We start from the raw sequence: 13,945 nt of genomic DNA on the forward strand, positions 1-13,945 counted from the left end.
GCAAAACATGAAATGTTAAATCAGCTAATAGAAAATGTCTTAAAACTGCACACGACTTAAATACAATAAAACACACATCTGCCCATGAAATCAACACCCCATTAACAAGTAAGGTATTGAAATTTACAAGGCTTTAGGTATTGGGTCTTTGATCCAGCAGCACACCATCTACATCACATACAACAGTCAGGCCTCAGTGTTGCACTGGAGTAACCCACACAATCAAACATAGGCTACATGCAGTGGGTACACGAGGGTGCATCAAATTTTAATGGGAAATTTTAATTTCAAAATATCAATTTGGCTGGCATTGCATGTTGTTCCAATTAACATAAAAATTACTTTTGCAAGGTTTTGAGGAATTCCATTGAGATTTAGGGGTGCCACCTAACACATGAACTTTGTCAAAATTTCTAAAAATGTACAATTTTTAGTCTAATTGCCAAAAGGTTGACCTGGAAATGTTGAGTACAGTGAACTTTTATACAGTAACATGTTCTATAGGGTTATCAAAGTAAAAGTTGTTTATTTGCACTTTGGGCAACATGGGCATTTCTCAGAATTCAACTTTCAAGATTCTCCATTCATTTGTCCTATAGACAAAATGAATGGAGGTCAATAGGACATGTTCACGTGGCCTTACCCTGAATTTTGTGCAGCAGTGATGGATATCGGACACACTTATAAAGTTTAATTTACTTTATTTATTGTTAAACACAAGGGGTGATACTGACACACTTAAAAGAACAAGTGGCTAACTCACTGGCAACTAACAGGGCCTAATGGTAAGAGCTGACACTAACTAAACTTCAAACTTAATTGCTCAGTCTGTGCCAGAGTCTGCTCCACTTAGCAACATCACCAGGAAGAAAGAGAGAGGAAATGGAACCTGAAATCTGAACCTAGCCAGTGCGTCTCCCCCCAGATATGTCTTCCCACCTGCCACCTAAGAGTAACCATCCTATTCAGGGATTGGCTTGCGTTTGCAGCAGCAAAGTTGGTTGCGGTCATGTTCAACTGCCTGCAGCACATTCTGCAGGTGCTGCTCCTTCCTTGCCACTGTGACGAAGTCGGATGTGAGCTTGACGCCACGCTCATTGACCACGTTCATTGCACGTACATTGACCTCATTTTTTTTTAACGCAGCATTGGCCGCCCATTCCTTTACATCGAGAGACATAAATTCTGGATCAATGTGCAACTGCTGCATCCCAAACCAGCAATCCTTATTGGCGAGGTCAGCTAAGCTGGTGGTTGGCAGGAGGGTGGGGAACTTTGGCTTGCCAAAGCCAGTGCCAAAGCGCTGCTCAGGGATGTGCATGGGGAGATCAGCAGGCTTGTGCTCCAAGATCGCTCTGGCAAGTGCACGCTTGTCATCATTGGGCACCTTGCTGCAGAAGAGAGCAAGGGGTAGCATCTCACCTGTAAGGTACCAGCGATGCCTCTCCAGCGCGTTGATCACTGATGCTGCAATGCCCTCATCTACAGCCTTGTATGCCTGCAGGTGGTGGTAGAATGTCAGGTCATTCCAGGCAGCATCTACAGCTTTCTCGCAGGTCAACCACGACTTTGCATAGATGTGTGTAATGAAAATGGCAAATGCCCGAATCTTCGGCACCTGCTGCCATGTGGTGATTGTGCCCTGGGGAAGCAACGCGATGTGCTGCTCCATCAAAGCCAGCTTGAGAGTATAGAGCAGCTTGGCCATCCATCGTGCCTAGTGGAGCGCTCCCGGTCGTTGGAAGGTCACTGCAGTCTGCTCTTCACCATCTGCATCCAGAAACACAAGACACAACTGCACAAACTCATGGTAGTCACCTCGCTTGATGTCAGTGACTTCTTTTGCGCACCAGACAAGTTCAGCACGTAAATTGCCCAGGAGTGGTTGCTCGGTGTTGCCAGGAATGTAGCGGGACCATTGGCTTTCCATTTCTCTCTCAGACGTGTGAACAAGGTAACCTCTGGCGAGCGTGATGACTCCACCTTCAGGTCCGTGAAAACCTGGTTGTCTGTAACTGATGTCTCTCTCTCATGAGTGGGCCAAATTCTCTGGGCGGGCAAAGCAAAGAAAGGGGAGGTAACCTTGCTCCTTATGACCTCATAAGGAGCAAGATTCTAGATCGGCCCATCAGGAGCAGGATACCCAGGCTCGGTTTACACCTATCACCATTTCTAGCCACTGGGGGACCATAGGCAGGCTGGGGGAATGCATATTAATGTTAAAAAACCTCATAAAGTGAAATTTTCATGCCATGGAACCTTTAATGTGCATGTGTGAGCCACTATTGAAAGGGGAGCCTTCTCGTTGACTTTTCTCATATTGAGTACCACTTATACAGGTCATGATCTACATGGTAATACACGTCTCTTGACATGTGGTCGCAGGCGAGGCAGATGGGCTGAATGAATTCGTTGTACATTGACAGGAGGTGAGGGGTGGCCTCGTAGAACTTCCTCCACTCAAAGTAACGCATGTACGCCGCGTCCGTCATGTCCAGCAGAAACTTAGCCAGCGACTTTGCGTCGGGGAAATCATTTATGTGAATGAAGGCGTCTGCGGGAAGGAACTCCTCGTAGTTTTCTCTCGGTGGACCCAAAACTACAGGCACCGTCCCCGCTACGAGGGGCCCGTTGACCTTCTCCGTGATGTAGTCTCTGTGGAGTGAGTTCTCAAATGAGAGGTAAAACTTACAGCTGGCAATGGTTGAATAATACTCCTCATAACTCAAACGGTGCCCTGTATAGGCTGTACCAAAGAGTTCGATCTTAATGTGTTTGGACAGTTCCTTGTAATAGTTTTCTCTCACAGCTGTTCCTGTGGCTGGGTTGTTGTTACTGACAATCCAGCACACTAGTTTGTCTTTTTTGGGCAGAACAAAGTCCTCTTTCACGTCTGTCTTCCTGATTGTAAGTTCGTTCCTCGCCGTAATGTCAGCATCTCTTCTGTAGCTCAGTGTTAAGTTGAACAGGTTTTCCAGACCTGGTATCCTACCCGTGTTCGTCGGGGATTCCACATGGTACCAAATCCACTTCTGAAAAGCTGGACGTGGCTCCTGCGGCATGTTTTTCAGATCACCGGCTATGTCTCTATGGAAGAAAATGACTCCCTTTGCTTGGCTGTACAGTGTTCTGTCATCCGTCAGAACACAGCTATCAATTTTGAAGTGGGTTAAGCAACCTTTTAAATCAAACTTCACACCGAGAGGCCAGAACCACAGCAGGACTATGGGCTTTTCATAATCTTTCACATTGGTTAATGTAGACGGGCAAATAGGAGACGGAGGCTCAAAATACAGGAGGAATACAAAAATGGAGCAGACAAGGCCAAGAGCAGCTGTAGTTGCCAGGCACACGGTTTTCTTGGAAGCAGGCGCCATCATCTGTGCAACAGAAAGAGGAACTGATGTGATCGCTTTGAAAACTATATCAGGAGTTGCAGCAAATAAGAGTTAAACTTTGCAAAATGTCAGTTTCTTTGATAAAAAGTTGAAGCATCGAATCACCACTTCCAGTCACGTGTGCCGCTAACGCTGGGAGGGAGCTATAGATTAAAGTGTTGAGAAAACTGATTTTACCACCTACTGTGTACATCAGTTCACTTTTTATTTTCGGCCACTTTGATTCAGAGCAGGGCGACATTCTTGACCCAACACCTCGATGTCTGCGGCGATATTGTAGGGGTGACTGTTGGTGCTTTCACTAAATATTTACACAATGAGATTTGAGATAAATAACCACCAATAATGTTGATATAATGACTAAGTGGGTAAGGGAAAATAATAGATCAACTTGAACAGCCTGGTAAGTTAGAAAATGACATCACTTTACTGTAATGTAATGCAGCCTGTCAAAGCACGGAAAAGACAACTTAGAATATTAAGATATCCAAAATCTAAGATGATAGGTAGTCCCATATGACGATATCAATATAATATCGACATACCGCTTCTGCTGTAGAAATGTCTTTCTCAAAGAAAGCCAAATCAGGTTACCAAAAAGAAAGGAAAGACAGGAGAAGGAGGAGAGAAAACTAAATGAGGGGAAACAATTGGTAACTGACTTCTTTTCAAAGAAAGGTGAGCACAAACTAAAAAACAAAATCCATGGTGCTAAACTGCTTGAATATCTCCGTGACCGTTAGCGCAAAAAACAGACTGAGACAACCCATATAAAGAGCAGAACATACACTTTCAAATGATAATTTGGTTATACTTGTAATCTGAGGTAAAGGCTAAATAACTAAACTACACTAGCAATGCTGTTTGCATATAACACACCATTGTAATAGCCTCATTTAACTGCTCTTTAATGTTTTATGTAAAGCACTTTGAATTGCCCTGTTGCTGAAATGTGCTATACAAATAAAGCTGCCTTGCCTTGCCTTATGTCAGATTTAGTAGAAGCAGATATTAACATTGTGAAACACATGGCCTGTAGTTTCAGAAACTGTCACAGCAGGAAGCAACAGACCCCTCATCATCCTCTTTGGATTTGAAACAAGGGAAGCTTATATCAAAATTAAAGCAAATTTTTTTTTGGGGGGTGGGTGTTGAGGAACATCAGGACTGCCTATGCCTAGGGCCCAGGGTCTGGTGCTACGCCCCTGCTCAGAAGGCGAAGCACGGCTACTTCTGCTATTTGGGCGGAGTGTACCCCCTATTTGACAATACAAATCACAACATGTAAATAGGATAATGTTGGCGTTATTTTGTCACTTATTGGTAGCAGTAGGCTAGATGGAGCCAGTTACCTCCAGGATCTGTGCTAAGCTAGGCTAGCAGTGGGTGCGTCAGACAGCGTTACGACACGCACGGAGATGAGAAGGGTATGTATGGACTTGTCTAACTCTGGGGGATACAGTGAATAAGACAAAGTCCCAAAAAGTCAGTGTGTTCCTTTAAAAAAGAATGCGATCAGCTTATCGTTAAGACCATGATTAATCACATGTGAATATTTAGTTGTGTGTTTGGTGTAAAAATTGGTTTAACATTTGTTATTTCTCTTTTTAATTCTATATTTATTGTTTAACAAGATAAATGCAGGAATAATGTTACATGTGACAGATTGTTAACAGAAATGTCCTGCTTTCAGTGGATTTTTTGTTTATTTTGTATTACTTTATTTAACATGATGGAAGAAGGTGCAATATGTCGATGCTGCTAATGAACTGAGGCGTATGACACATTTCAGTTCACAAGAAAATACTGATATTTTTTGATTGGAAATTCAGATTCATTTTATATAAACAGGGACAATGTACAAGTTAACATTAACCTCGTATAAGAACAAGGAGAGATGCATTGTGCCAGGTTGTAGCACAAGTGCTATTTTCCGCCCGTAGTCCCTAATGTTTTTTATTATTATAACTTTAGCTTTTGTGATAAATGTTCTGTGTTTGACTGTGCAGTGTTCTATGCTTTTTTAAAGAAAAATGCTTTTGCTGGCAATTCATATCTATGTTCTCATCCTTGCATAAGAATATAGAATAGAATAGAATATATCGATGGTGTTTCAGGTTATAATGCTACATGACAAAAAAGTAAATTGCAAATTCGCAAATCGAATGAAAATTGCAACATGTGGCAGAAAAATGTCATTTAGAATTTTTCCCCAAATCGTTTAGCCCTACTGCACAGTAGTCCTGCATTCAATTGTTTACTTCAAGTAAAAAGAGAGGCATTATATCAGCACAATGTACTTACATTTAGGCTCTGTTGAAGGAGGAGCTTTCAACTCTAACTTAATGCTGGATAGTGTAATGAATAATAATGCAACAGGTTTTAATTGTTATATTTTGTGAGTAAAATCTGAATTAAAAAACATAACCAGTAACATTTCTCTGTCAGGTAAATGCATTGGTGGAATGTAACTAAGTACATTTACTCCAGTACTGTCGTTAAGAACAAATGTTGAGGTACTTGCACTTGACTTGAGTCTTTTCTTTTCCATGCCACTTTCTACTTCTACTCCGCTACGTTTCAGAGAGAAATATTGTACGTTTTACTCCACTACATTCAGCTTTAGTTACTAGTTACTTTACAATTTAATATTTTTGCACACTACAAGTCCTGTAGAAATGATTATACGATTAAGCACTTAGTTGGTTGACAGAACAGTTTGGATTGTTTCCATTTTCTAAAATGGGAGGATTTTTCTGCATTAGAGTACTTTCACTTTTAATACTTTAAGTACATTTTCCTAACGATACTTACATACTTTTACTTAAGTAACATTTTCAATGCAGGCCTTCTACTTGTTTTACAATGTGGTTAGTAGGCCTACTTTTACTTAAGTAAAGGAACTGAATACTTCTTCCACCACTGGGTAAATGTAGGCCTATAGAAGTACACAGTAAGTCAGTAGTATACAGTTACTGGTCTCAACAGATAGACATCCAACATATATTCCTATTCAATTAAGATTAGTACCACTGAATAAAGAATTGCTTCCTCACCTTTCCACAGAGTATTAGGATGTCTCTTTCTGGTAGATCCGGAGACCAGCTGTGGCAGACTTTTGACACTTAAACACACGAATCCTGAGAAAAGATAAATCCCTGAACCCAACAGGAGAAACCAGCAAGGCCGACACAAGGTGTAGGGGTGGGCGGGCACAGCCATTCTTTCCGTCCTGCCCACGCATTTGTTCAGGCACAAAGACACAGCTTTGAAACACACCCAGCCCTCGCTCTGTATGGAATGCAGTTTTGGAATGCAGTTTTATTCATTCATCCATCCATCCATCCATCTTCGTCCGCTTATCCGGTGTCGGGTCGCGGGGGGAGCAGCTCCAGCAGGGGACCCCAAACTTCCCTTTCCCGAGCAACATTAACCAGCTCCGACTGGGGGATCCTGAGGTGTTCCCAGGCCAGGTTGGAGATATAATCCCTCCACCTAGTCCTGGGTCTTCCCCGAGGCCTCCTCCCAGCTGGACGTGCCTGGAACACCTCCCTAGGGAGGCGCCCAGGGGGCATCCTTACCAGATGCCCGAACCACCTCAACTGGCTCCATTCGACGCGAAGGAGCAGCGGCTCTACTCCGAGCTCCTCACGGATGACTGAGCTTCTCACCCTATCTCTAAGGGAGACGCCAGCCACCCTCCTGAGGAAACCCATTTCATCCGCTTGTACCCTGGATCTCGTTCTTTCGGTCATGACCCAGCCTTCATGACCATAGGTGAGGGTAGGAATGAAAACTGACCGGTAGATCGAGAGCTTTGCCAATGAAAACTGACCGGTAGATCGAGAGCTTTGCCTTCTGGCTCAGCTCTCTTTTCGTCACAACGGTGCGATAGATTGAATGTAATACCGCACCCGCTGCGCCGATTCTCCGACCAACCTCCCGCTCCATTGTCCCCTCACTCGCGAACAAAACCCCAAGGTACTTGAACTCCTTCACTTGGGGTAAGGACTCATTCCCTACCTGGAGAAGGCATTCCATCGGTTTCCTGCTGAGAACCATGGCCTCCGATTTAGAGGTGCTGATCCTCATCCCAACCGCTTCACACTCGTCTGCGAACCGGCCCAGTGAGTGCTGAAGGTCGCAGGCCGATGATGCCATCAGGACCACATCATCTGCAAAGAGCAGCGATGAGATCCCCAGCCCACCGAACTGCAACCCCTCCCCACCCCGACTACGCCTCGATATCCTGTCCATAAATATTACAAACAGGATTGGTGACAAAGCGCAGCCCTGGCGGAGGCCAACCCTCACCTGAAACGAGTCCGACTTACTGCCGAGAACACGGACACAGCTCTCACTTTGGTCGTAAAGAGATTGGATGGCCCTGAGTAGAAACCCCCTCACCCCATACTCCCGCAGCACCTCCCACAGTATCTCCCGGGGGACCCGGTCATACGCCTTCTCCAAATCCACAAAACACATGTAGACCGGTTGGGCATACTCCCAGGCTCCCTCCAGGATCCTTGCGAGAGTGAAGAGCTGGTCCGTTGTTCCACGACCAGGACGGAATCCGCATTGTTCCTCCTCAACCCGAGGTTCGACTATCGGCCAAACCCTCCTTTCCAGCACCTTGGAGTAGACTTTACCAGGGAGGCTGAGAAGTGTGATACCCCTATAATTGGCACACACCCTCTGGTCCCCCTTTTTAAAAAGGGGAACCACCACCCCAGTCTGCCACTCCTTTGGCACTGTTCCAGACTTCCACGCAATGTTGAAGAGTCGTGTCAACCAGGACAGCCCCTCCACACCCAGAGCCTTGAGCATTTCTGGACAGATCTCATCAATCCCCGGGGCTTTGCCACTGTGGAGTTGTTTGACTACATCAGTGACTTCCGCCTGGGAAATCGACGACAATCCCCCGTTATCCTCCAGCTCTGCCTCTAACATAGAGGGCGTATTAGTCGGATTCAGGAGTTCCTCAAAGTGCTCCTTCCACCGCCCTTTTTTTATTGTTTTATTCAATATTCAGTAAATGAATCAACAGGCCTACATAACTGAATAATTATGACTGTGAAATACACCTTGAACTAAACAAATTAGGTAATAAATATAGGCTATAACTTTTATTTAATAGGTCACACCTCTATCTCACAGCCTCAGACTAAATGCAAATACACTGAAAAAAATTATAAATGCGACACTTTTGTTTTTGCCCCCATTTTCCATGAGCTGGCCTCAAAGATCTAAGACTTTTTCTACGTACACAAAAGGCCTATTTCTCTCAAATATTGTTCACAAATCTATCTATAGCTATGTTAGTGAGCCCTTCTCCTTTGCCAAGATAATCCATCCACCTCACAGGTGTGGCATATCAAGATGCTGATTAGACAGCATTTTTTTTTATGTATTGATAATTGTATCTGTTGTATTTGTACTTTATTCTATTCTTAGACTATTTTTCTATTATGTTTTCTCGTCTATGCACATTGTAAAGCACTTTGTGGCCCTGTCTGTGAAAAGCACTGTATAAGTAAATGTTACTTACTTTCTTACTTACAGCATGATTATTGCACAGGTGTGCGTTAGGCTGGCCACACTAAAAGGCCACTCTGAAATGTGCAGTTTAATCACACAGCACATTACCACAGATGTTGCAAGTTTTGAGGGAGTGTGAAATTGGCATGCTGACTGCAGGAATGTCCACCAGAGCTGTTGTCCGTGAATTGAATGTTCATTTCTCTACCATAAGCCATCTCCTAAGGAGTTTCAGAGAATTTGGCAGTACATCCAACCGGCATCTCAACCGCAGACCACGTGTAACCACACCAGCCCAGGACCTCCACATCCAGCATCTTCACTTCCAAGATCTTCTGAGACCAGCCACCCAGACAGCTGCTGCAACAATCGGTTTGCATAACCAAAGAATTTCTGCACAAACTGTCAGAAACCATTTTAGGGAAGCTCATCTGCATGCTCTTTGTCCTCATCGGGGTCTCGACCTGACTGCAGTTTGTCGTCGTAACCGACTCGAGTGGGAAAATGTTCACATTTCAGTGAGCATTTGCGTCAGGCACTTTGGAGAGGTGTTCTCTTCACGGATGAATCCCGGTTTTCACTGTACAGGGCAGATGGCAGACAGCCTGTATGGCGTCGTGTGGTTGAGCGGTTTGCTGATGTCAACGTTGTGGCTCGAGTGGCCCATGGTGGCGGTGGGGTTATGGTATGGGCAGGCGTATGTTATGGACAACCAACACACGTAACCATTGAACATGTTTGGGATGCTTTGGATTGGTGTATACGACAGCATGTTCCAGGTCCTGCCAATATGCAGCAACTTTGCTCAGCCACTGAGGAGTGGACCAACATTCCACAGGCCACAGTCAACAACCTGATCAACTCTATGCGAAGGAGATGTGTTGCACTGTGAGGCAAATGGTGGTCACACCAGATACTGACTGGTTTTCGGACCCCCCCGGACTCCCTCCAATACAGTAAAACTGCACATTTTAGAGTGGCCTTTTACTGCGGCCAGTCTAAGGCACACCTGTGCAATAATCATGCTGTCCAATCGGCATCTTGATATGCAACACTTGTGAGGTGGATAGATTTTCTCGGCAAAGGAGAAGTGCTCACTTACACAGATTTAGACCGATTTGTGAACAATATTTGAGAGAAATAGGCCTTTTGTGTACATAGAAAAAGTCTTAGATCTTTCAGTTCAGCTCATGAAAAATGGGGGCTAAAACAAAAGTGTTGCGTTTATAATTGTGTTCAATGTAGCTACAGTAGTAGCCTGGCATCGCCAGCATATCACTATCTGACTATAGTAAATAAATGTTGATTTGTTTGAGTCCAAAAAGCTTTTCACAACTTTTGTTTCACTCTTAACATAATTAGATAATGCACCTACAGATTTTTGATTTGTACTCGCAAAAATCGTAATTTTACCATTGCCGAACATATGTAATTATTTGATCCAATCTGCTGTATCATATAACAGTGAGGTGTTGCTACAAACAATATTTTATGGGAAACATTTTATGAATTCACATTTAATTGTTAGTCGGTCAATTGTACTTTAAAAGTCTGAAAGACAGAAAATAGGGTATGTTTTGACTTTCCATGTCACTTTTATTAATTCAAACATTTTTCAAGTTAATTACATGTGTGCAAAAAATGAAATGTTAAATTGGCTAATAGAAAATGTCTTTAAAACTGCACACGACTTAAATATAATAAATCACACATCTGCCCATGAAATCAACACCCCATTAACAAGTAAGGTATTGAAGTTTACAAGGCTTTAGGTATTGGGTCTTTGATCCAGCAGCACACCAAATCTACATCACATACAACAGTCAGGCCTCGGTGTTGCGCTGGAGTAACCCACACAATCAAACATAGGCTACATGCAGTGGGTACACCATGAGGATGCACTTTTTGTGAGAAAATGTAATTATATGGTGCATTACCTAATGTCTTTATTCATATTTTATAAAAAATTGTCATATTTATTTAATGCATTTTAACATGAATCATGAGGACTCTTGTTCTGTAGATTAGTATTACCTTTCTTTGGTTCAATATGCGTCATTATACACACACACACACACACACACACACACACACACACACACACACACACACTCACTCACTCACTCTCACACACACACAAACACAAACACAAACATCTGCCATCGGGCTTTGCAAACAAACAATGGTTGAACAGAAAAAAGACCAATATGGAACAATTATTTAAAATTCTTTACTCTTTCAACACCTTATAACAAACTGCTGGTCAGCAACTTGGATGAACATTTGTTTTACTTTCATTATTTCAAACCAGTTTAAGCTTACAGCCGCATTTTATTACATTTTGACGTTTTATTACATGATGCGTTGCAACACAGCTTTAGCGCCAAATTATCTCTTAACACAATGCTCTAGAAATGGGGATCAGTAATATGCAAATACCTTAAAAAGGTAAATTTAAGAAGGTATGTGAAAATGCCCTTACACCTCAGGGGGTTAAAGAGAATACAGTGTTTAACATGTGCCAAATGATGGCAGAATATTCAAGTACCTTGTGTTTAAATCTGTGCATTAAAGGTCCCATGACATGGTGCTCTTTGGATGCTTTTATATAGACATCAGTGGTCCCCTAATACTGTATCTGAAGTCTCTTTTATATAGACCTTAGTGGTCCCCTAATACTGTATCTGAAGTCTCTTTTATATAGACCTTAGTGGTCCCCTAATACTGTATCTGAAGTCTCTTTTATATAGGCCTTAGTGGTCCCCTAATACTGTATCTGAAGTCTCTTTTATATAGACCTTAGTGGTCCCCTAATACTGTATCTGAAGTCTCTTTTATATAGGCCTTAGTGGTCCCCTAATACTGTATCTGAAGTCTCTTTTATATAGGCCTTAGTGGTCCCCTAATACTGTATCTGAAGTCTCTTTCCTGAAATTCAGTGTTGGTGCAGAATTACAGCCACTAGAGCCAGTCCCACAATGAGCTTTCCTTAGGATGTGCCATTTCTGTCTGTAGCTATTGAGGAGGAGAGAGGAGGGGGGCAAGGTGGAGGGTGGGGGTGTGGCCTTCATCAACTGCCACTTTGCACGTTTGAAAGTCATGATGTCTCTCTCTCTCATAGGTGGGGCAAATTCTCTGGGCAGGCAAAGCAGAGAAAGGGGGTGTAACCTTGCTCCTTATGAGCTCATAAGGAGCAAGATTCCAGATCGGCCCATCTGAGCTTTCATTTTCTCAAAGGCAGAGCGGGATACCCAGGCTCGGTTTACACCTATCACCATTTCTAGCCACTGGGGGACCATAGGCAGGCTGGGGGAACGCATATTAATGTTAAAAAACCTCATAAAGTGACATTTTAATGCCATGGAACCTTTAATGTGCATATGTGAGCCACTATTGAAAGGGGGGCCTTCTCGTTGATTTTTCTCATGTCGAGTACCACTTATACAGGTCATGATCTACATGGTAATACACGTCTCTTGACATGTGGTCGCAGGCGAGGCAGATGGGCTGAATGAATTCGTTGTACATTGACAGGAGGTGAGGGGTGGCCTCGTAGAACTTCCTCCACTCAAAGTAACGCATGTACGCCGCGTCCGTCATGTCCAGCAGAAACTTAGCCAGCGACTTTGCGTCGGGGAAATCATTTATGTGAATGAAGGCGTCTGCGGGAAGGAACTCCTCGTAGTTTTCTCTCGGAGGACCCAAAACTACAGGCACCGTCCCCGCCACGAGGGGCCCGTTGACCTTCTCCGTGATGTAGTCTCTGTGGAGCGAGTTCTCAAATGAGAGGTAAAACTTACAGCTGGCAATGGTTGCGTAATACTCCTCATAACTCAAACCGTGCCCTGTATAGGCTGTACCAAAGAGTTCGATCTTAATGTGTTTGGACAGTTCCTTGTAATAGTTTTCTCTCACAGCTGTTCCCGTGGCTGGGTTGTTGTTACTGACAATCCAGCACACTAGTTTGTCTTTTTTGGGCAGAACAAAGTCCTCTTTCACGTCTGCCTTCCTGATTGTAAGTTCGTTCCTCGCCGTAATGTCAGCATCTCTTCTATAGCTCAGTGTTAAGTTGAACAGGTTTTCCAGACCTGGTATCCTACCCGTGTTTGTCGGGGATTCCACATGGTACCAAATCCACTTCTGAAAAGCTGGACGTGGCTCCTGCGGCATGTTTTTCAGATCACCGGCTATGTCTCTATGGAAGAAAATGACTCCCTTTGCTTGGCTGTACAGGGTTCTGTCATCCGTCAGAACACAGCTATCAATTTTGAAGTGGGTTAAGCAACCTTTTAAATCAAACTTCACACCGAGAGGCCAGAACCACAGCAGGACTATGGGCTTTTCATTATCTTTCACATTGGTTAATGTAGATGGGCAAACAGGAGACAGAGGCTCAAAATACAGGAGGAATACAAAAATGGAGCAGACAAGGCCGAGAGCAGCTGTAGTTGCCAGGCACACGGTTTTCTTGGAAGCAAGCGCCATCATCTGTGGAACAGAAAAAGAGGAACTGATGTGATCACTTTGAAAACTATATCAGGAGTTGCAGCAAATAAGAGTTAAACCATCAAAAAGATTTACAACAGCATTGGAAAATGTTGGTTTCTGTGATAAAAAGTTGAAGCATCCAATCACCACTTAAAATCCAGTCACGTGTGCCGCTAACGCTGGGAGGGAGCTATAGATTAAAGTGTTGAGAAAACCGATTTTACCACCTACTGTGTACATCAGTTCACTTTTTATTTTCGGCCACTTTGATTCAGAGCAGGGCGATATTCTTGACCCAACACCTCGATGTCTGCGGCGATATTGTAGGGGTGACTGTTGGTGCTTTCACTAAATATTTACACAATGAAATTTGAGATAAATAACCACCAATAATGTGGATATAATGACTAAGTGGCTAAGGGAAAATAATAGAACAGCTTTAACAGCCTGGTAAGTTCAGAAAATGACATCACTTTACTGTAATGTAATGCAGCCTGTCAAATCATGGGAAAAAAGAAAAC

General features: G+C 43.4%; 2 protein-coding genes across 2 annotated transcripts; both read right to left on the reverse strand.

Moving 5' to 3' along the window:
- Nucleotides 1–2,315: 2,315 nt before the first annotated feature.
- Nucleotides 2,316–3,377, reverse strand: LOC114567780 (alpha-(1,3)-fucosyltransferase 9-like). Its single transcript, XM_028596885.1, has one exon. It carries the CDS (start codon nucleotides 3,375–3,377, stop codon nucleotides 2,316–2,318), a length of 1,062 nt encoding a protein of 353 aa, XP_028452686.1.
- An 8,982-nt stretch (nucleotides 3,378–12,359) lies between these two features.
- On the reverse strand, nucleotides 12,360–13,421 carry LOC114567781 (alpha-(1,3)-fucosyltransferase 9-like). The gene has a single exon (XM_028596886.1). The coding sequence runs from the start codon at nucleotides 13,419–13,421 to the stop codon at nucleotides 12,360–12,362; it is 1,062 nt and encodes a 353-aa protein (XP_028452687.1).
- Nucleotides 13,422–13,945: the final 524 nt, after the last annotated feature.

Source organism: Perca flavescens, chromosome 14 (genome assembly GCF_004354835.1).
Source record: "Perca flavescens isolate YP-PL-M2 chromosome 14, PFLA_1.0, whole genome shotgun sequence".
Lineage (NCBI taxonomy): Eukaryota > Metazoa > Chordata > Actinopteri > Perciformes > Percidae > Perca > Perca flavescens.